At 40.9% G+C, this 23,035-nt stretch overlaps 1 protein-coding gene across 1 annotated transcript in view; it reads left to right on the forward strand.

Moving 5' to 3' along the window:
• PKHD1 (PKHD1 ciliary IPT domain containing fibrocystin/polyductin) overlaps positions 1-23,035 on the forward strand; it is a 250,597-nt gene that overhangs the window by 93,681 nt on the left and 133,881 nt on the right. Inside the window, exons 36-37 of the mRNA XM_051615066.1 lie at positions 6,569-6,781; positions 22,317-22,524. Coding sequence (XP_051471026.1) covers positions 6,569-6,781; positions 22,317-22,524 — 421 coding nt within the window. The remainder of the gene's footprint in view (positions 1-6,568; positions 6,782-22,316; positions 22,525-23,035) is intronic.

A 23,035-nucleotide genomic window follows, 5' to 3' on the forward strand; every position in this document is an offset into this window, starting at 1 on the left:
TGAAGATATTCCAGCTCTGGCAGTTGCCTCCTGCTGTTTGCTACTCAGGGATGCTTGCCAGGAATATAACTTCTGAGCTTAAGCCTGTCTCATGGGAGATTCTGTGGCTTTGTCATGTGAAATACCAAGGGAGAGGAGCTGGTAAGAGCAAGCTGAAGGCTGTGGGAATATAATTTATACATGGCCATAGTGTGCCCACAGCACAACCAGAACAGATCTTCCTTGCACAGTAATGGAAGGGACCAGTCCAGCAGAGGAAAGGACCTTTCAACCTGCAAATCCTCTTCTACAGAAATAAGCTTTCCTGTTAGATGAATGGATGTGACACAGTAGTGATATGTAAGGCAATTCTTCTGCTGGTACTCTCCTAACATCTTCTATTATTGATTACATATATATATAAAATCTCTTAAGACTATCCAGCACCTTTCTTGTAGTTTGCTTGCTTTAACACTTCATTCAGCTTTACATGAAAAAGCAGAATTAAATCTGGTGACAGTCACTTTTATCCTAGCTCCCTAATGAGCTGTTCATTAGAAAAAATACACTATTTCTCAGGATGGTCTGATATCGACAGTGAATGCTAAAATGTGGCCTCAAAGATGATGATAAAAAGCTCTCCTTGTAAAAGGTTCACTTTGGGAAGAGGAGTTTGCTTCCCTCTGAGTTTGGTGAATCTCTAGAGCTCTCTAAATCACAACCTAACTGAGAAATATCAACATCTATTTTATGCATTATGAGAACACCTATGCTAGAAGGGTTTCTTAAAACAATTGAGGTTTTTGAGAAGGGATATAAGCTGCTGTATCTGAAAGTGTAAATCAGCATGACAGTGGCAAGGAGGAACTTCCCACAGCAATCCTCATAAGTCTTTACTCCTTTGTCATTTGTTTGTTTTTTGTGTTTTGGTTTTTTTTTTTTCAGAAGTGCATGATACAGCCTCTTTCCAGAGGAAATGTGCTGGATACCTGGGCTGTGGCATCACATGAGCCAGGCTGGGACACCTGACAAAGTGAAGTGTTAATACATTCTTTTTCCAAAATCTTTCCTTTTGAGTACACCCTCCACCATTTCCCAAGGACGTCAGAAGACAAATCTCTTTTCACAAAACTAGTCCTGCCAATGGCATGATGGTGCTGTAGTTATTCACACAGAAGATTACAATCCCCACCTTATTGTCAAGTTTATTTTCCTTAATATTCCCTTTTTTCCCCCTTTTTTTTTTTCATTATTTGGTCTGGCTGTTTCTCCTCTCTTGTGAGACAGAGGGACTTGCCTCCACTTTAGTTTTTCTCTCCTTTTTTTTTTTTTGGTGAAGACAGATAAAGAAAGATTTCTTTTCAGGGCAGAGAGGTGGAGGCTAATTGCTGGGTTAATTGAGAAGAATGATGCTTCTGATGTTCTCACAAAGTATCAAATAGCCTCAACATATTTCTCCCCCCTCTCCATCACTCCACCTAAAGAGACCCATTGAATTTGCACATTACTGTACAGAAGTGATTGTGGGTTTAATTGTATTTATTTTGCTTGGTGGGGAGGCCATCATAACAGTAGTTGATTGATTTTTACAAAATCACCCCCAAGGTCACATGTAGGGCTTTGCTTTCCTGTGCAGCCATAACAAACAATTTGAGGGTCACAGCCAAGGGCTCAGTTGAGCAATATTCTTGCTTTCTGCTTTCAGAGAAGAGGTCAAGTGCAATAAAAGAAGGAAGCATAACTTTTATTTTCTTTTTAAAATAGGGGAAGACAATCTTGTAAAGCAGCAGCTGTATATTTATTTTGACTCAATGAAAAACATAGAGATACTGAGAGCTGAGAGTTAGAGGGATAATATGCAATTTTTTGACATAAGTATTTGTAAGCTTGAGTAGAGTTTGTTTTACACTTAGACTTGGTAAATGATTAGATGAATCTCTGCTGAAGTTTTCTTTTCTGTGATACTGTTATTTTGGTGTGGTTTTTTTATGTTTGTTTTTTTTTTTTTTATCTTCAGCACTTGAACTTTTTTAAGTCTCTTTTCTTCCAACAACTTAGTGCCTTTCGGCTTTGTTCTGGGAGGAGTTCAGAAGCTTTGCAAATAGCCAAGGGACAATGGCATTAAGGTGTGACCATGAGTGTAGCTGATATATCTATGCGCAATCGTGACATGTTGGGTCTGACTGCTGCTTCTAAGGGAAAACCAAAGCATCATGTACAGCAAATGCCTTCTGGTGATCTTGATCTTGCAAATCTTGGCACCATTGCCAAATGTTCTTGGGTTGCCATTGTACCTAAGGACAGAGAAACCCAAGAGCTGGGCAACAACCCCCCATCTTGAAGTCCAGTTATTATTACCCCTAAACACCCAGCTCTTCACTCAGAGCGGGGAAACCTTGTTTCTATGTAGGGTTGTCCCCAGAAAAGGTCAAACCTGCAGGCCAGGCATGTTGTGATTATTGCTCATACTTGCACTCAGTGCAGAGCTGTCACTAGCATCCAAGCTTATAACCAGAAATAACCAATCAGAAATCTACAAAAGGTATAGAAAACTTTTGAATCAACGGAGAGAAAAATCAGCCAGGACAACTGACATGCAGTTAGCCTGTTCCTGAGGAGCAGGGAATTTTTAAGAAGAAAGGAAACAAAAGTGAGGTGGAGGAGCAGTCATAGAGGGATGGTGTCCTCTAAGGAGACAGACAGTGATTCTTAGGAACTTTATTGAGGGTGAGCTACTCTTGATGTGCCAAAGCTACGTTACATGGAAAAGTGCACAAGAGACAATGCAGAGGTGGTGTTAACACCCATCCCCTGCTTCTGTTTTTGCTGGAAGAGGGGCTGCATGTAAAGTGCAAGCTGCCTTCTTCTCACTCCCTGCTAGTTTTCTAGAGGGGCAGGTGAGTGTAGTACTGATAGCGAAGCATAGGTCTGTTATGTGCTCAGGGAGCAGGGCAGGAGTCAAATCCCTTAAGGGAAACAGGCATCTTCTGAAGGCTACCTTGAAGAGCATTGGAACCATTGCAAACAGAAAAGGAGTCAGGAGCCTTACACTCACAGAATCACAGAATGTTCCTGTCTGGAAGAGACCTCCAAGATCATCCAGTCCAGCCCTAGACCTAATAGCACAAGCTCGCCACTAGACCATTCCCCCGTGCCTGTCATCCCAGGAACAGAAGGAACAGAAGGAACAGAAGATTTTGTGCATGGAATGTTAACGTTCTAACCTGTCTTGTAGACAGATTGAAAACTGTGGATGGAAAAAATGTGTCTGAAACTTGGGAAAACTTTTGGGGAGGTTGTTTGAGGCAAGAGTGTGATTTTGCAATCAAAAGATAGGACAACTTTGGCTACCAGTCTTAAGTGGTCCAGTGGTAGAGCATGGCAGCAATTAAAATACTCATTAAAAATTGTATGAAGAGAAGTGGAAACAGAAATTACTGTGTTTCAGTCGGAACAGAGCATAGGAAGTCAATAAAGACCTTGGGGAAGGTGTCTTTTTTATGTTAGGAATAACATAAATCACAGTGATTTATAGTTCCCTTTCTAGATTGTGGTGATAAAATTATCAACACTGCTGCTATAAGGCAAATGTATTTAATAAATATTTCTGCTCTCACTCTGGGAAGGAACGAGATGGTAAATTATAACACAAGAGGAAGATGGCCCAGCAGTCCTTTTATTACTGAAGAATGTTAATATAATGAAGTTGTTAAATAGTACCTTTCAGGAACTGACATTCTTAATTCAACAGGTCCAGTCTCATTCAAGAGCTCTAAAACTGCTGGTAGAGGTTCTGTAGCCCACAAATATTAATTTCAGAGTACATGGGAAATTACAGGCATCTGTAGAAGTTCTCATCTTGTGTCAGGATCCAGACAGGTAAAGGAAAAAAATACTGAATGCCAATCTGGTATCTACCACAGGTAAAAGAGAAATCTGTATGATGTTAAATATTACAGTTAATTGAACCCATAAGTTACTAACTATAGGACTATAGTGAGTGACAGAATTTTTATGGGGAAAAAAAAAAAAAAAGACATCAAGCTACTTCATTTTATAAGAAAATTACATATTTTTTTTTTAAAGTTGATTTTGTAATATGTGATGGTGTGATGGCTAACTGAGGGTCACCTGCCAAGATCTCATAGCATCTAGCAGACTTGAGATGCACTAGCTCAAAAAGTCAGTCATTAGTGGCAAATTATTGTCCTGTCTACTTGGGCAACACTGCACATCCTCAATGGTCTTAAAGCAAATGCAGAACCATCACTGGTCACATTTTGTGACTGCCATTCAATCCAAATGCAGATTTAAACTGCATTTGAAGAAGAGATCTGAGCAAGGAGCAATTTGGAATGAAAGTCATGATTATACAATAAGGACCTTTGTCAGATAAAGCCACGATCATGAAGAGGATCAGAAGTCAGTGTGGCCTAAGGATGTCCATCTGATCTCCCAGCATAATGGGGAGGCAAAATAAGGTAGTATAGTTTTTTACTGTGAAAAGCAAGAGGCAGAGTGTGGGGATAAGCTAGTTTTGCCTCTATAGGCAGCATCAAGAACAATAAAGGAGGAGAAGGATTAGGAGGTCTGGCTCTCCAATTTCAGAAGGAGCACTGGGTTGTCGGAGAGGATGCTCTGCTTCATGATTTGGAATCTATTCCTTGCAGGAAGAGTCTTAAAACCTTATCAACCAGTCTGAATAACATCTGAGATTTGGTTCCACCTATAAGTACTTTCACAGAAAATGCTGTTTTCTACAGCTCACTGCAGTGCAGTGCAGGAGGGTACAGTGAGAACCACTGTCTGAAAGCTCATACATGACAAGTCAAGATTGGAAACAAAGCAGAAATTTTGAACAGCAAGACAAATTAGCTGTCGGAAGAGATGATAATAGAAAATGGTAGAGTGATGTCCCCAGATAACTTGTTTGGTTGTTTGCCTTTCTGGAGGGTATGCAGCAGTCAAACACAGATGACTTGACTTCCTCCAGTTTTGCAATATCATGGTGTGCACAGACCATCAGGCGATATGATCTAATGGTCCTTTCAGTCTGCAAATGAATACCACATCAAGTATCATCTCAATCTCAGCATAGAATACTTTGTATGAAGAACATTTCATTTTTCTAGAAGTCTCAGATGTATCTCAGAAGAAGAGTCAGGTATTTTCTGTTGTTTTGCATGAAATAAGCTGAAAATTTTGCTGTTTTATCATAGTCTATTCAGTATCATTTGTAAAAACACTATATAGCAAGCTTAACAAACATACATTTGTATATAGAAAAGTATGTCCAGGGAACGAGATAATTTACACATAGGGCAGTTAGTGTTTGTGGGAAAGATCTCATGTTTCCTGGTGCTTACAAGCAAGAAAATGTGAGATTTACCTCTTCCATCTATTAAGCATATTCTGTAAAAACTTAACTGAATCTACTGAAATCTGCAAAAAAAATATGTAATTACTAGTTCTTTTTCAAATACTGGCTTTGTTATAAGATCAAGAAATTAGAACTTAGACTAAGTTATAAGGCTGTTGTAAGACTAAGAAATGAATGCAACGAGAGCCCATCAACACAAGAACAAATAAGGAGAGCAGGATGTGTTCAGTAGAAGTGGGTGCAACTGGGTGGGAAAGGGGCACAAGTGTTTTGCTTCTCCCCTAACACCAAGAGCAGGAGGACCTGATCAACAGGCGAACAATGATCAAGAAAGCCTTTCATCTGACTTTCATCTTAAAACTTTTCCCCTTCTTTTTGGTCTCAATGCTGAAATTAAAGCAGAGGTCTGATATCGCTTATCTTTCGTGACAATGATTGGTAGTATCTAGTGCAGAAGAAAAATCAAATTTTTGGTAGATATAGAGGTCAACGTTAAAAATTGTTGCCACCTGTAGGAAGGTGGCCATAGTATGAGATGGCTCAGTTATTAGCTACTTCACATAAATGGAAATGTTGGGAGGGTGATAGACCCTTTGTAAGGAGGTCCGAGGTTGCGAGGCTATGAAGTACCCTCTGCTAGCTCCTGGGAAGTATGGCTTGATGTAGGATCTTATACTGTTTTTTTGAAACGGCTGGTTTTGAACAGCATCTGGAAGAGTACATAGGCTTAGATCAACCAGTGATCTAAATAAGTTGCCAGTTCTTAAATTCCAGAGCTTTTTCTCCTCTCCCTGTCACAAATACCTTGTAATCTGAAAAGTAGCATACACATTAAGTTATAATATCCCTTTTTAACATTTAGAGAGTGAGTAGGTTAAGATTGGGATTTTCCAACCGACTTCCTTGCACTTGAGTTGGAGAGACTTAGATGTCTGCCCATGCTGAATGGCCTTGCTCAAGGCTGGAAAGGCAGCCTGTGGTAGAATTGAAAAATGGACTGAATTAATAAAGTCTGTAAAGAGCTGATAATTTCATAGGGAGAAGTACAGAACAAGATGGGGATTTTGCAGGATGCAATCATATTTTATCCTTAATCTTGTATTTTTTATTGTAAAACCATGTTTGCTCATTTCTTGAAGCTCTTTTGTCTGTGAGATTACGACCGGCTATTTGATCTATGGTTGCATTTTACTCTTGTGTTGTTTTCAGGTGGCAAACTCTTGTTCACTGGTCCAGGACCTGTAGAACTGCATGCTCATTACATCCTGATATCTGATGGAGGAGAGCTCCAGGTGGGATCTCCCTTGGCCCCTTTCCGTCACAAGGCACACATCTATCTCTATGGAAGCTTCCATTCTCCATCATTATTTCCATATGGGGTCAAGTTTCTGGCAGTGAGGAATGGGACCCTTTCCCTTCATGGTGAGTAAATGTTTTATTCTCTTCAAAAGCAAAGGACACATGAATAAAAGAAAACAAAAGCAAGTAAAAAAGTTTTTGGAGGAAAAAAACCCCAACTTTTATAATTACTTTGAATTTCTAATTACAGTTAACTATTTGTTGAAATAAAGTTTTTAAGCCAGAGCTTCCATTCACCATCAGACTCCTATTTCTGCATCTTAGTGTTGTATCACCCTAAAAGCTCCTATTCTGGGACCTGAGTAATTTTTAGAAGCTGGTCCCAAGAAGAATGTCATAGATTAATCTTGGTCAGGAAAGACTCTTAAAATCAAGTCCAATCCTTAACCCAGCACTGTCAAGTCCACCAATAGATCAAGTAGTTACGGAACTCTGACAGACATTTAGGTGCCTAAAAGACGTTTCAATATGTGCATGTCCATCCAGAAATTAAAGTGTTTGTCCCCTGGAAACTGGTCTTTAGATCTCTGTTATGAATCAGGTGACTTTGCTCTGCTAATATAAAGGGTTATCCGTTTCCTAAAATCCCTAAGATGTGGGCTTGTGCAAACTGCATGAAGTTCGACAAGGCCAAGTGCGAGGTCCTTAGAAAGACCTTGGAAAGAGGAAATTCTTTAGTGTGGGGGTGGTGAGACACTGGAACAAGTTGTTTGGGGAGGTTGTGGAAACCCCATCCCTGGAATTATTCAAGACCAGGTTGGAGCAACCTGATCTAGTAGGAGGTGTCCCTGTCCATGCAGTGGGGTTGGAACTAGGTGATCTTTAAGGTCTGTTCCAACTCAAATCATTCTGTGATTCTATGATTCTTCCCTCATCTCTCTCCATAGTAACTGGAAAGTTTTCTCCTCAAAAAAGATATGGCTTTTGGGGTTTGCAATAGATGGTGGACTTCCAGGTAGGTCCCATGGTGAGGTCAATGCCAAATATGCTGTTGTTAGCAGCCTGTGCCAGCTGGAGTGGGGATGTGCTCTTCAACGAAGAAGCATGTGCTCCTGACAGCGTGTTTTCCCTGTCTTCTCCATCTCTCCATGCTGCAGTGGCATCCCAGAGACAGTGCTCTTTCTCTATAATTAGGAGCACAGGTGGAATCTTTATGTTTTCCTGGTGGTCCACACAGCTGCACCTATGTAACACAGGTTGCTGAGATAAATGACATGTCCAGGAGTATGCAAAAAAGTGTGGAAATTCCAAGAATTTCAAGCCTAGATGTCTGGCTCTCTGCTCTAACCACTTTTCTCTCAAAGAAGGTCCTGTGGGGCCAGACCTCTATGTTCCTACCATGTGGGAGAGACAAGGGACCAATAGGACAGAAAATGGATGTAGGCTTGCAGATGTTGTGGTGATTTAGATACAAAGCTTTCCATAGTATCCTAGGATGATTTGGGTTGGAAGGGACCTTAAAGATCATCCAGTCCAATTCCCCTGCCAGGGGCAGGGACTACTCCCACTAGACTAGCTTGCTTCAGGCCCTATCCAACCTGGCCTTCAACACTTCCCCTCCCCACGTAGGGGACAGCCACAGCTTCTCTGGGCAGCCTGTGCCAATGTCTCACCAACCTCACAGCTAAGAATTTCTTCTTAATATCTAATCTAAGTTTACTCTCTTTTAGTTTTAAACTGTTCACCCTTGTGCTATCACTCCATGCCCTTGTAAAAAGTCCCTCTCCAGCTTTTTTGTAGCCCTTTCATGTCCTGGAAGGTGCTCTAAGGTCTCTTCAGAGCCTTCTCTTCTCCAGGCTGAGCAATTCCAACACTTTCAGCCTTCTCCAGAGCAGAGCTGCTCCAGCCCTCTCATAATCTTTGTCTCCTCTTCTGGACTCACTCCAACATCTCCATGTCATTCTTATGTTTGGGACTCCAGAAGTGCACACAGCACTGCAAGGGGATCTCAAGATAATGGAGAAGAGGGGGAAAATCACTTCCCTCAACCTGCTGGCCATTGTTATGGATGCAGGTATAAAATGGCCATTTCTTGATGCAACAGCGTGTATATGGAATTCAGGTCCAAAGTGAGCATGAATCACAATGTTAATGCAATGCACATATAGAATCATAAAACTTTTCATTTTGGAAAAGACCCTTGGGTCTGTCAATCTCTAAACAAATGGGCTGTTTTTAAAGGCAGGATGTGTCATAGAGGAGGGAAGAAAAAAAAAAAAGCCAATGCATCTGAACGCCTCAACTACCTTCCTTATGTTCTTGTGTGTCACCCTTCCTACCAGTAGGCATTCATGTCCTCCAGCAGGGCTTGAATTTACACCCTGCTGGCCTACAGGCAGAAATGCTGCTCTTTGAGCATCACTGACACGTGTGGCTCTCAGTCAAAAATGATGTCAGACACCGAGGGGCACATCTGAGCACAGGGAGGGAGCGAGCTGCACCGCTGAGCTCTCATCCTGGGAGTTCAGAGGAGCCAAGCAAGGTCAGGTGAGGTCGGTTGTTGGAGGGGACTCAGTGAACAGATGCTTTACTGAATCAAGAGAGGTCAGAGGAGGCTGGGGAAGGTGCTCCTGGCAGTGGTGGGGAAGGTGGGCTGCCATGTTCCTGAAAGCCACATCTGGTGCTCTAGACCACTTCATCAAGAGACAGGAAGGCTAAATTATTTAGTGCTCATAAACTGCTTTAATAATTCCAGTAATCTGGCTTTGCAGAAGAACAGTGTCCCTGTCCCATTTGCTAGAGGTCTTCTGTGAAGAAGTAGTGTTAGATCACCTGGGCTGAACTGACTGTCCTTTACTGACCATTGAGTTTCACAGTTATCCCAGCCTTCAGTTCTGTAACTTGCATTAGATTAAAGCATGCCTTCCAGAAAGGCTTGGTCTTTGAGGACATCAAGGGAAACAGAAGCCAGTATTTTCTGTAGAAACTTGTTCCTAGGAATTCATTCAGTTAATCGTCCATATTTTTATTTATTTTTTCTTTTTTTTAAGAAAAGTATTAAAATGTCTGTTTTGAATTGGCCTGATAATGGCTTTTGCTGTTTTGCTTTCTCTGTCTTCTGCTACTTTAAAATATCCTTCCATTCTTGGTTTGACAAGATTTTGTCCTTATATTCTCAGAGCTTTATAACAAGAGCCTTTTCTTCATGCTGCTGTGTTTTATAGCAATGTAGGAAAAAACAGTAGCATCTCCTTGCAGTTATGCCTCCTGTGCTGCTTCTCTCTTCTCTTCTGAGCCTGGGTCATGACTAGCTCATTGACTCCATCCTCACAGACAACCCATGACATTACAGAAGTACAAACAGGGCAGAAGCACCTTTTTCAGTGTTTTCTTGGCAATATGATGGAGGGAAGTAAACCCAGGTATCTACATCTCAAGGCATTTCTCACTGATACTGTGATTGACTCGGTGTCATAATTCCCAGTGATTCTTCATTCCCAAAGAAACCAAGAAGGTGAGGTCTGCAACTTAAGCATTACCTGGATGGAGAGTATAGAGTGAAAGGTGGCTTTGCCCATGAGTGGAAACATCTCTTAATTTCAACTTCTTATCAAACCTTGCTCAAGAATTTGTATAAATTCCTTATTCAAGAAATCCAAACTAGTTGTGAAGTTACTTTTAAGCTCTGCCCTACATAAAGTCCTACTGCCTGGCTGCAATTAATGTTTATTCAAACCATATAATCTGCAATTTAGCATTGAAGTAGTAGAAGCCTGCTAGAAAACAAGACCAAAAGGACTGTGTTCTTTTGCTGGGTTCATATTGCTTACATGAAAGAGAAATATGTTCTGTCTCCAATTTATTACCAGTATGGCCTGTGGTATAGAACAAATTGTTGAGCATGACAGCCTCTTTCATATATACGTATATACATATACATATGTATATGTATATGAAAGAGGCTGTCATGCTCAACAATATGTTTGTGAGATACATATATATACAAGCATATATATGTTATCTCAGATCAAAATCATTAAATAAGCAGGCTTCCAGATTCTTAGCTGTCTTGGAGAAGACAGGGCTGAGTGCATTTTAATTTCTTTTCTCCTTCAGACTGGGAAGTTTGGGGGATGCTCTGTAGCCAGGCTTGAGTTCAGTTTGTTTAGTAAGCGTTGTCAGCTCCTCACTTTGATATGTTAATATGACTAAGGGTTTCCCACAATTCCCTGGTGAGTGGCAGTCCTTTGCTCTGGTGCTTGTAGCAGACTGGGAAATTTCACTGTTGCCTTTGGCTTTAGCCAACTCCCCTGCCAGTCAGAGCATGCCACCCATAAACTGCCTGTCAATCACACGTCAGTTTTAAAGGGGGTTTCAGTCAACCAGGGCAACTTGACTTTTTGACAACGTAATTATGGCCCTTGCATCCGCAGTAGGGGCCTGAGCGGGGCTGAGAGAATTTTATTGATTGTTCAGAAGGGAAATTTATCACTGTCTCCAGCTCTGTTCGTGTTTTATTCCCTGAGAAACTCTCCTGACAAGCTTTGGGGAGAAGTTTACCATGGTGGCCTTGGTTGTTCTTGTGCCTTTGTCCTTCTCAGGGAAACTGGACCAGAGGCACCAGTGGATGCTTAGTGGAGGGCAGGGACAGTGTGGGAGCAGCATAAGTGGAGATTCTGCATCAGTAGCTGAGGACATCTACCCTTTCTCTCTAACAGCCTGATTTTGTGGTCCAAACATACTTGTTAACATGGATGGAACAATTTTAAAGCCCTTTCAATTCTGTTCTATTTTTAGCAGTCCCGTGTAGATGAGGTCATTATTCGATTGCGTCCCCTGGAAAGATGCTGTGCCTCTTCCCAAAAGTAAGCCACCCCTTTTGCTGTGCATTTAGCTGAAACTTTGTCAGTGCCAACACTATAATGATATGGAGCATGAAAACATGAGCCTGTTCCCTGCATTTGGACTAATTCAGACTAATACATCTCCAACTAGATGGAAGATGCTGCACTTTAGTTTTAATACCTTGCTACGTTCACCTTGTCCAGGCTGTAGAAGCTGTGTGGTAAAGAAAAAACAATGTCCAGAGAGTTTTGGTTTAATACTATACCTATTTATAATCAGTATAATTAAAACAGAAACACCAGTGATCCTTTCATTCCTCTAAAGTCATGGGTAGTCCTGCTGCAAGCAATGTCCCTGCACTTGCAGTGCATGCTGACAGTGGAATATGACATTAAAGAGGCAATTTTACACTTCTTCTATCCCAGACCTCCCTGCATCCAAACTAATCATACATTTTCAGCATTAGCTCAGTAAAAGTAGTATTTTTTATAAGTTGAACCAGTTATTAATTTTAATAACTTTTAATCAATAATGAAACACAAAATATTTGTGAGCTGTGCACTATGGTCTACGGAGCCTGTGCATTCCTCAAGAGATCAAACATTTAATCAAATGCTTCGTGCTTTTCCTCCATTAAGCAGTGTTATGTATCTGTGCTGAGCTTGAGGTTAAGAGATCATAGACAACATGAGAGAATTTGTTCTGCTTTACTCACATATTAAAAAGAAAAAGCTTCCCAGGGGAAAAAGAAAAAGAAAAATATCTGTAGCAAGGGGATTCAAGATAGGGTGCAGAGATCTGCTAGAGATAAGCTTTTTTACTTTACTGAAATGTTTGTCTTTTCAATACCTATTATTTCCCACTTACTGAAAACACTGATTTGCACACCCCTGTAACACAGTGAGTTCAGCTCCTTTCTCCCTTTATGGAGCTGTTGGTTTTCCTTAGGTGGCAGTTATTTTGTGTGGTGGTTGCAGGAGGCTTTTTGCCTTCTGTGGCAGCATTTTTCCTTTCAAGACCTTGACTTTAACATGATGCATTAAAGCAGATGGCTCTTGAACAGGGGGCTAAGCTGCCTTGAATCCCCTTGTGTTCACTGGGGGCAAGAATCTGCACTTAGCCACTTCCCATGGAGTAACTAATGTACAATGACTTGTTCCATCACTTTCTTATTCACGAATATGAGATAAGGGACTTTAAAGACCAAGCAGATGTGGGGGAAAAAACAAACCAGAGAGCTGGGTTCAGGGAAAGCTGCTGTGTCTTTCATAGCTCCTCCTTTTTTCTAACAGAATTGATTGTCTTTGATTTAAATTTACATTGATTGCTCCATATTTAGTGCTGATTTTTTTGAGGAAAACGTGTTGTAAAGGGGACTGAGAGATGGGTGCTAATATATTTATAGATATTATATGATATGATGCAATATAATATGATACAATGTAACATGATAGAATAACACAATGTAGTTTGATACAATGTAATATGATACAACATGTTGTTTATATAATGTTATATATAATGTAATATATACATAAACTATAGCTAATATATTAGCTTGTGTTTCTTGATGGGGAGAGGTCTGTGGGTTGCTATAAATTTGAAGGGGTTTTGTGGGATGAGGTAGTTGCTAAACCTTTGAGTATAACATTGAAATACTCCTTCCAGTTCTGACCCCAACCAAGAGATTGGCTGGAGGAAGAGAAACAACCAACAAAAAAATCAGGGGGAATTTCCACCCCACATGGGATAAAACCTTCAAAGTGGGAGAAAACCTGCAGACTTTGGTAACTGAGAAGCCTGGACCCAGATCTAGGTTTTCTCAGGGCTGCAGTCTCGGCCAGGCAGGGACCCTCCATTTAGGCTCATCTTACTGTTCCCCACGTGTCTAATTCCCCTTCATTGCATGCTGGGGAGGAAGCAAACTGGTCTTAGCATTTAAACGGGTTTGCTGGCCCCAGGACCCACTCCTATGGGCAGAGATTCCCTGATTCCTTTGGCAGTGGTGCGGGAGATTAACTGGCAGTAACGGGAACTGTGAACAGCTGTGCATGGCTTGGGACAGGACCGCTGTGCTTGGCTGCTGCTTTGGAAGCTGTTTGTTCCCCATCTCAGTTTAAAGAGGTTTTCTTGCCTGGAACCTTTGGTTGTGAGCTATTTGCAAGTCTGGAGCACACTTTGGTTTGGTTGTTTTTTTAGTTTTTCTTTTTGCGTCAGGCTTGCTGGTTTTTGCAAAGGCATTGAAGGAGTTAGGAATATCTTTCCTTTTCCTTTCTGGACTGATGTAACTTGATGAAGTGACTGGGGAACGTCTGATTAAAGGAAATGTTTGGAAATGTTTGTATTTATGGGACAGCAGGCAGGGAAGGTACTTTTTCTGCAGTGAAACGTAGCAAGGAAGAGCAACAACAAGAGTTTCCACAGACCAGTTTGACCACACAGCCCTTCCCATCCACACTGGGCTGCTCCTTGCTTTCTTGAGGATGTCATTCAAAAATATTTAGGTGGAAATGCTTTTGGGTAAAAACAGTAGTTTTCACTAAGAAACACTCAGCAGGACTAGGTCACTTTCAAGGATATTTTACACTGGAGAAAATAAAAAAGATTAACTTTGTCTTTTTATTCCAATGATGTCAGAATATTTTTTCCCCACTGGGAGAAGGAAAAGGTGTTTAATTCCATCATTTTGCTTTCACCTGGACTGTCACTGTGTTATTTTTAGTATTATGTCTTGTTTCATATCAACATTTCTGCACTAGTGAAATGCACTGGTTTTACAGATTTAAAATCAAAACCATTAAGCCCCCAAAGAGGGTATTTGGTAACAAAAATAAAACAAAAACAAAAAACCAAAACAAACAAAAAGAATTGGTGGAATTTTTGTTCTCTGGAAGATGTTGAAGGTTTGCCTTCATTTGAATTTGTAGTGAAATCACACCTGGCTAGCCACAGGCTTGTATTTCATCTTCCAGAACCCACTTATAATGGGGAAACATCGCCCTATTTTACATGAGAGGAGAGGAAAGCCAGAGAGATGCTGAAAATGTGTCTGCACTGGGCCTTGGATGACTGGGTCACCAAGCAGGTTAAAAGCCAGCGTTAAATACTGAGCCGTGACTCACTCTGTGCTTTTACAGTGCTTGGACAGAAAATATCTCCTAGAAAATGTTTCGTGTCCTCATATTACAGTGGCAGCCTCAGCCCGAAGCAGCACCCGTTTTCTGCCCTAGTGGTATGCAGCTTTAGAGCCTCACTATGCAGGACCTCTGCTCAGAGCCAAGTACGTGATAGTGCCAAAAGCAAGATGGCACATAATGGCTTTGTGCATAAGGGCTCCCATGAGGTGACCGAGTAGATCAATAGCAGGCAGGGGACAGTGATTCTTCTACTCTGCTCTTGTGAGACCCCATCTGGAGTACTGTGTTCAGTTCTGGGGTCTTCCACACAATTAAGTCATGGACCTGTTAGAGCGAGTCCAGAGGAGACTACAAAGTTGATCAGAGGGCTGGAGCAGCTCTGCTCCGGAGACAGGCTGAAAGAGTTGGGGTTGTTCAGCCTGGAAAAGAGAAGGCTCCAGGGAGACCTTAGAGCACCTTCCAGGACCTGATGGGGCTATGGGAAAGCTGGAGAGGGACTTTTTAAGCTGCGAGAGGGGAGATTTATATTAAATATTAGGAAGAACTTTTTTCCTGTGAGGGTGGTGAGGCACTGGCATAGTTTGCCTGGGGAAGCTGGGGCTGTCCTATCCCTGGAAGTGTTGAAGGCCAAGTTGGATGGGGCTTGGAGCAACCTGGTCTAGTGGAAGACCGCCCTGCTCCTGGCAGGGGGGTTGGAATGGATGATCTTTAAGATCCCTTCCAACCCAAACTGTTCTGTGATTCTATGATGTTTCCTGTCTCACTCTGCCTGTTTCTAGCACAGAGCTTGTGTGTGATGCTGGGTTTGGTCCCTAACGATGTGGATGTCAGATGAGTTATGGGTTGAGCCCATTCTCAAATCCAATCCAAAACACCCAGGGTGATCCTGAGTGCCCAGTACTGAAGGCTGCCTGTGCAGCAGCCAAAAAGCTGATAAACTGGGTGCCCCAAGGGTTAATGAGCATTGCAAATTAAAAAGGACCTCTAGTTTTACCTTGGGGCACCTCCCTCTGCTCTGGCTGTGTTGGGAAGTAGCAGAAAAGCTGTCTGCCTCTCCCCAGGAGCTGCCCACACAGAGCAGTTTGTCCTGCAGGACTGTGTGGGGGTGGAAAGACATCTCCCACTCTCAGAGCAGACATCCCTGTCTTTCAAAGAGATGTAGCAGAAAAAAAAAAAAAAAAAGAAAAAAAAGTTAAAAAAAAAAAGTGAGACTGCTCTCACTGCAAGACAAGCTAGAAATGTTGTGTGAATGCTTAGGAGATATACCTAGGAGTGGAATTAATGGAGAACAAAACTAAACTGGGAACCTTCAATTCCAGAGGGCTGAGTTCTCATGGGTCAGGTAGATGTTTTTAAATGCATATGAAAAGGTAGGGAAGCATCTCTTATTCTTCCTTTTCTGATTCCCTGCATTTAATGGCCAGTGACTAGACTAGTGAAATCCAATTAAACAATTTCTCCAGGTCCTTAATTAAGGATCTGGGACTTTAAGGTCCATTTCATCATAGCTGAGTGCTATCCTGACTGAGGAGACTTTCTGGAAAATATTTTATATTCTTTTTCACTTCAGGTATTTTATAATGTATTATTTTTGTTTGTTTGATCATTTTATCAACTGAAGCAGTAGCAGAAAGAAGTCTCTATTCTGGATATAAAAATACATTTTTAAAAAAGATTCTTTTTAAAGCTGCCATTTCCAATGGATAAATTACCAATTATCACTGTCACTTGGAAATTTTAGGAATGGCCAAGCCAAGTCTGAGTAGGCAGTGCAATTTGGGTAGGGAAAAGGAAATATAAGGGGTTATGACAGTGGAAAAGAAGCTGGATTCCTTAGGCAATCTGACATCAGAAATGCTGCAGTAAATTATTTTGGGTTCTATTACCAGAGATTTTTATGCTGCTGTTTTTTGTTTTACTCATAGGTGTAATCCATTGAATGACATTTTTTATTCTGTCTTTTTTTTTGAGGGGGGAATGTAAACTGCTTTTTTCTTTTCACTTTGTTAATGGGAACAGAAAGATCTTACTCTCATTTACACTTAAGATTTACAATTTACCTGCAAGAGATTGACAGATTATCTTCAGGATAACTTGTATAGTCACAGTAAGTAGATTGTGTGTCTGAGCCCTGCAGTTCTTCTAAATTCCTTTTGTGGTACAAAGGGATCTCATTACCTCAACTTTTAAACACCAATAAGCTGTCAAAAAGTGTAAAAGAGCTTTATAGTTTGTTATCACTACAAACAAACTGTGTGTTTCTAACTGGAGTTTATTAATTTGTGGTAAATAGGAGTGAAGATGAGATGCAGAAGGATCCTGGCCCTGTGTAGTCTGAGGAGAAGGGTTCCAAGTCTCCTGTCCTGACCCAGAAAAGGAAAATTATTTAAAACATTTGAGCAACTTCTGGGAGGAAGACCAACAGTCCAGCCCCAGGCTTAGGGCTGGAACCAGTCCTTCTAAAACCCATTTAACGAGTCTAGTTTCTACCAACACTCCTGTACAAAATCCAGACTCTCCTGGCTCTGGATGTGTCTCACACTGGTTGCTGTCAGGCTTGGCTAGGATGTTCCCTGGGTATTTAAAGCTAGGAGACACCACATACTCTAAAAAGTCTTGTTTTCAGGTCAGGGACATCTGGTTTTGACCTAAGCAACATGTGATCTAGTCACCAGAAATCTTGGATTTGGAACATGTTGTAGCATTAAGGTGGAACTTATCTAACTAAATAGAAATGTATGAAAGGCAAGAGTTCCTTCCAGAGCAAACTGGTGGTTAGGGAAATCATTAGGCAATGAGATTGAGTGCCACTGGAGTAAGAACGTGAACATTTTGGCTGTGGATGCAGATTGCAAGAGGATAATCAGGCACAGAAGAGTGACTGTGCTTCACACACTCCAGGGATGGACTGTTGTATCTTGAAGCAGCATGTTCTGGAAATAAAGTTGAAAGATTATGGCTGGTAACTCTGAAAATGCTGTAAAAAACAAAAGCACCACAGGACCAATTGAGATCTTGTGCAAAGCAGGCTGAAAAAATCCCATTACCTAAGTTTGCCTGCTCAAGCCACAAGCCTTCACAAATCAACTGGAGAACTGGTTGATCAGGCAGTTTTCTCTGCCCTTGCCTCTTAGGCAACCTCTTAGGACTAGGTGAAACCAGTTAGTGAATTCATATAGCATCCTACACAGATTTACAAAATGTTTTGTAGTAGGGGTTGTAAGAAGTGAGATTTATACTGTTTTTCTTCTTCTCTACTAGACATAGAAAAGAGAGTGGCACTGTACACATCAGGATTGCCTTGTTCTTCATAGTTATGTCAGGTCTATACAAGACTGCATCTCCATAACATCCTTCCAACAGGAAGCATAAACTTGGAACCTGGTGCCAAGGTGCTCTGTATGCTACAATTTGTCATTAATTCACTTTGGAATTTGTTTTCAAGTCCCTTGCATTGACAACACGATTCTTCTCTGCTCAGTATTTAAAGGTGTTTTTGTCAAGTTACCTAGTAAAAGGTTCAATTCTTACTTTGACTGCAACAGTATTTTGAGTCTAATGGCTTTGTCCTGTCCCTTTAACAAGAAGGCACTTCTGCTTTAGATCTCAAGATGTGTTTTTCTTCCAATCTGAGCTTAGTTAATTATTAAAAATAAGTTCAATAATTGAGGAGTTATACAGATTCATCTATTTTTCAGTACTTTTGAGTGTTTCTGCTTGCAGTACTTTTTGGGGGAAGAAATAATTTAAATATACTGCAGCTGTTGGTCTTACAAACCTCCTACTCTCAAACAAGTCATTTATTTACCTGTTGCAGAGCCCAGTCCCAATCACTTAAGGTTGTTTTATGAATCCTGTATCTCTTGTCTGAAATAGAGTTTATTTTCAAGGGGAAACAAAGAGGGCTCTGGGCCTCCAAAGGGCCATTCTTCAGTGAGATTGCAGAGACAGGGGCTTTGTTCTATTAGAATCACAGAATGAATCATAGAATGGTTTGGGTAGGAAAGGGACCCCCCTTTCAGTATTCATGATATTTCTAGAGAGCCCATTGGTTCTTCGAAAGAGAGAAGCTGGAGAAGACCACTGGGAAACAAAGGTCATATCTCAGCTGGAGATCATTCTCCTGAGATGTTTATCAGCACATTTCACCTCCCCATTTAATAATTGGGTGTAGGAGTGCCTCTGAAAAGTGGTGTGCCCTATCCAGTCTATCTGCAGATGAGCAAAGGTCTGTAGACTGCTTCAAGAAGCAGGAGCAATTTGATTTGGTTTCTTGCCAGCTGTTTGGCCATTCATTTACCTGAGTGTTAATCTAAAAGACCACTTCAAGCATCCTATTGTATCCAAGGTGTCTAGGTGGGTCTGGCAGATAGGACATGGGAATTACATCAAACCTATGCCTTTCTGGAACAGCAGGTAGAGGCCAATCATAATCTAAAATGACATGTTTAGGCACCTGAACTCTCCCATTGTCTCCAAACTAAGTCACAGATTTCTTTGGGTTGGAAGGGACCTTCAAGGATCACCTAATCCAACCCCTCTGCCCTGGGCAGGAACATCTTTCACCAGTTGAGTTTTCTTCAAGGCAGTTGCAGCCATCACCAGTGATAGTGACTAGAGGATTTGGGTTCCTGTTCAAGCCATCTTCATTTAAACCTGTTGGAGAACAGGGCGGTTGTCTGTTTTCTTATAGTTGGAACTATGTGAGATATACTTCACAATGTTATACTTATTTTCAAAAAAATCCCCTGAATTTTTCTGTGTATCAGCTGTAAATTTGTTTTTGAAAGGGAAATAAGTGATGACTGCTCAAGGAACAGTGTAATACATTTCTGTGTGAGTGTGTGGTTGTATGATGGGCTCCCATAAAAACCATAGGGCTAGGAATATATTGCAATTAAGGCAAAGAAGCTTTAGTCATGGTCCCTTCTTGGTGACCAGAGAAGTATCACTAACCAAATCCTGTGTGTCACTCGTGCTGCTTAGAGTAGAGGAGAATCAGATCTATGGATTTTGTCCCATGTAAGAATAAAAATGGGAAGCAAGGAAAGAGGAATCTGATAGACATTTCTGTCCCCTGGATATATACATATATATATCTCCTGGATACCTGGAATATTCCACTTCTAGAAGAAAAAAAAACAAACCTTGAGATTTTCCTTTTTTTTTTTCAGAACTTGGAAGTGGAAAACAACCTGAAACAAGACTTTTCCCTTATTGCTTATTTTGAATATAGAGGTCTGTACCTCTTGGTGTTGAGAGTTGTTGCCCAGCAGTGCTGTAGTATGTGTGTGACAGATGTACACAACAGGGGTCAGTTGTGTGTCTGGCCACAGATGCATACAAACACACCCATTAACACACGGACACAAATCAGTACTTTAAACAAAATGTCCAGAGCTGGAGAAAAATTGTAGGCTGCTCGACATGCAGATGGCTGCATCAGTTGTTTGCTTTTGTGTGAGTCCTAAACATTCAAGAGGATCACTCAATGAAAGAAGGCAAATGAATAAAGATTATGAGAGTGCTGCTAGTAAAAGAATGTACAAAGGCTGATATCAAGAGGATTTATTTATTTATTTAGCTGGTTAAGGCTGTATTGAGGGTGAGGTTTCACAGGGAAGACCTTTGACATGGGGCAAGCTGGGCTTTGGGTATGTCTGCAGTAGGAAACAGTGTGGCCCAATAGCAGCAGATCTGCAGAGTGAATCATTTAGGTGTTGAGGATGGAGGGTCCACATTCTATGTGTTTTTGGGACTCCTATAGAGTCATTCTAGTCTGGTTCCGTTAGTATCTAAAGTGTATTATATGTCTTACTAGCTTACAGCTTCTGCCTTGTTTTCATCTGAAGTAAATCCATTTGATGCACTCCAAAACAGTTCCATGGTATGAACTGAAGCACATTAAGTGAAGGATGGCTGGGATATTTGCTTAGCTGTAAGGTGAGAAATTTCAATTCTTATTGAAGCAAAAAAGAAAAGATAACTGGCCAGAAGTATCTCACCAAAGTTTAGATGCCCTTCAGCTCATTGGCATACAGAGCAGGTGCTCAAATACCCTTCAAGATGGCAGAGTATAAAGACTTGATTCCTCCTTCTCTCATTCCTCTGTGAATTCTTTGGCTTGGAGGTGCTACTCCTCATTTCCAGCTCCATTAAGGAAAGAATTGGGAAACAAGAGTATGAGCAACAGAAACTGAAACAGAAAAAGGAGAGAGAGAAGCTTGCTTAAAATAATTTGAAAAAGATTTATTGGGCACAACCTCCACCCTCAGTGATTTCTGGTGTTATTACTTTTGTATCGCACAACCAGGGAGGACAGTAACTTGCTGTGAGCTAAAGGTAAATGATGATCTATTGCAAAGGAGGGAAGGAAAATATACTCAAGGTGAGTGTGTGAAGCACATGCTCTCCCTTGATGGTGTTGAGAGTGCTGGATCTCACTGGACCAATCTGTTCCAAAGCCTGCTAGGGAAAAAGAAATACCAAGAGTTAAAGCAAAGTTCATGAAGTGAAGAAGGGAGGGTAAAATGGCAAGATATTTCATTGCTGAAGCTTGTTGTACACAGACTCAGTAGCATGTCCACTAAGGAGGAGGGAATTTGGGAAAATGCAGTTGCAGCCTTACTTTTGTCTTCCAGTGGTGGCCTAAGGTTGCAGATGCAGGGGGGGTCTTCTTCATCCTGCCGTCGTGCTGACCCATGGATTCACACAGCTTGTCAAACCTGTAACTCATCCCCAGGGATGCTATGTGACCTTATCAACTGAACCTTAAAGTTGAAAATATGTGTTCAGATCTGGCCAGACTAAGGCCTCACCAATAATACGTTTCAGCAGTGTTCTTTGAGATTCAAGTTTTCTGGGAAAAATCACTAATGTTACAAAATTTCAAATAGTACCTGGTGTTATTTCTGCTTTTGGATGAAAAAGGCTGAAGCAAATTATTTTAATAAGAAAAGTTTAAGCAACTTAATCCACGATTTTAGAAAACAACCCCTCATTTTGGCTCCTCTGCTGGAGACAGTTTTGGGATGACCTTGTGTTGCTAGCTGAGAAATCTGTTGTCTCTCTTAAAAGGTTTTGAAACCGGTGATGTTTGTCTTTCCTTATGTTACCAAAAGATTACTAATAGAAGCAGGTGTTTTTGTGAAAGCAAGTTACTTGTGGGCCTAGGTTCACTGCATGTTTGTTTGGACGCTTGACTGGGGAATCTGATAATTCAAAGTGCTTTTTGCACTCAGAGAGGACAAAGGTCCTTGCAGAAAGTGTTTTCCTCCTTTGGTTATAAACAGTGCTTAAGAAGAGGGTGTTTCTCACATAGGGAAGTCAGTTTGGATGAATGAAACTAAACCTCAGCTTCCACTGCCAGTTCAGCAGACTTCTTTCCAGCATGTTTTTTTTAGCTTTTTGGGACCAGCAAAGACAAAAAATACAAAATGAAGATGTTGTTTGGAAAGAGCTTCAAGCAGACGTGCATAAATCCTCTTTTGTAGCATTAATCCTGTTTCTCCTACACAGCATCACAAAGAGATGCATTACTGTGGAGTAATACCAAGTGAGGCAGTATGTTGTAAGCATCACATTCCTGGTTTTTTATATTGATTAACTTGCTTTTTAATATTATCATTATTACTACTACTACTACTTCTACTACTACTACGTGTGTTTTTTTTCAGGCTGGATGCCCAAAGTAGCTTTCACACACTTGAATTCATCAGCTCATGCTAATGACAGAAGATTAGTGCTCCAGGAGCCTGTTGACTGGCAACCTGGTGATGAAATCATGGTGGGAAGGACAGGCCTTGGAGATGCACAACAGCAAGAAGAAATGGCTGTCATTGAGTCTGTGGTCAACACGGAGCTGTACCTCAGATCACCACTCAGGTATCCTTTCAAGAGCCAAGGGGGTTTCTATAGCAGAGAGCTAAACCAGGGGAAAGTCTGGTCCAGATGAGGATTTTCAGTTTTCTATGGGACATAATAACTCTATAAATCCCTTTAATAAAGTAACCAGAGATATTTTCATTCCTCATTCCTGCTAAAGATAGTGGTTGTTCAGTCCTGAATGCATCTCTCTTTAAATTCTGTATCATAACCATGAACTCAGCCTTCAAAGCAGAAAACACTGATGGCCACTACAATCCAGTGGCATAGGGATGACAAAGAATTTTCCTGCACGGTTAATTTCTTGAGAAAGTGCAGTTTTTTCACTATAAGTGTCTTCTTTAAAAAAAAAAAAAATAAAAAAAAATCCTTCCTTATTAACTGATTTACTTATGAAAATTAACAACATATTCAAAGTTAATTACTTCTGATTCAAAATGTTTTATTTGTTTTGGTTTTTTTTTCTTGGTTGTTGTTTTGTTTGTTTTTCTTTTTTTTCAGTGAGATTTAT

This window comes from Apus apus, chromosome 3 (genome assembly GCF_020740795.1).
Source record: "Apus apus isolate bApuApu2 chromosome 3, bApuApu2.pri.cur, whole genome shotgun sequence".
Classification (NCBI taxonomy): domain Eukaryota; kingdom Metazoa; phylum Chordata; class Aves; order Apodiformes; family Apodidae; genus Apus; species Apus apus.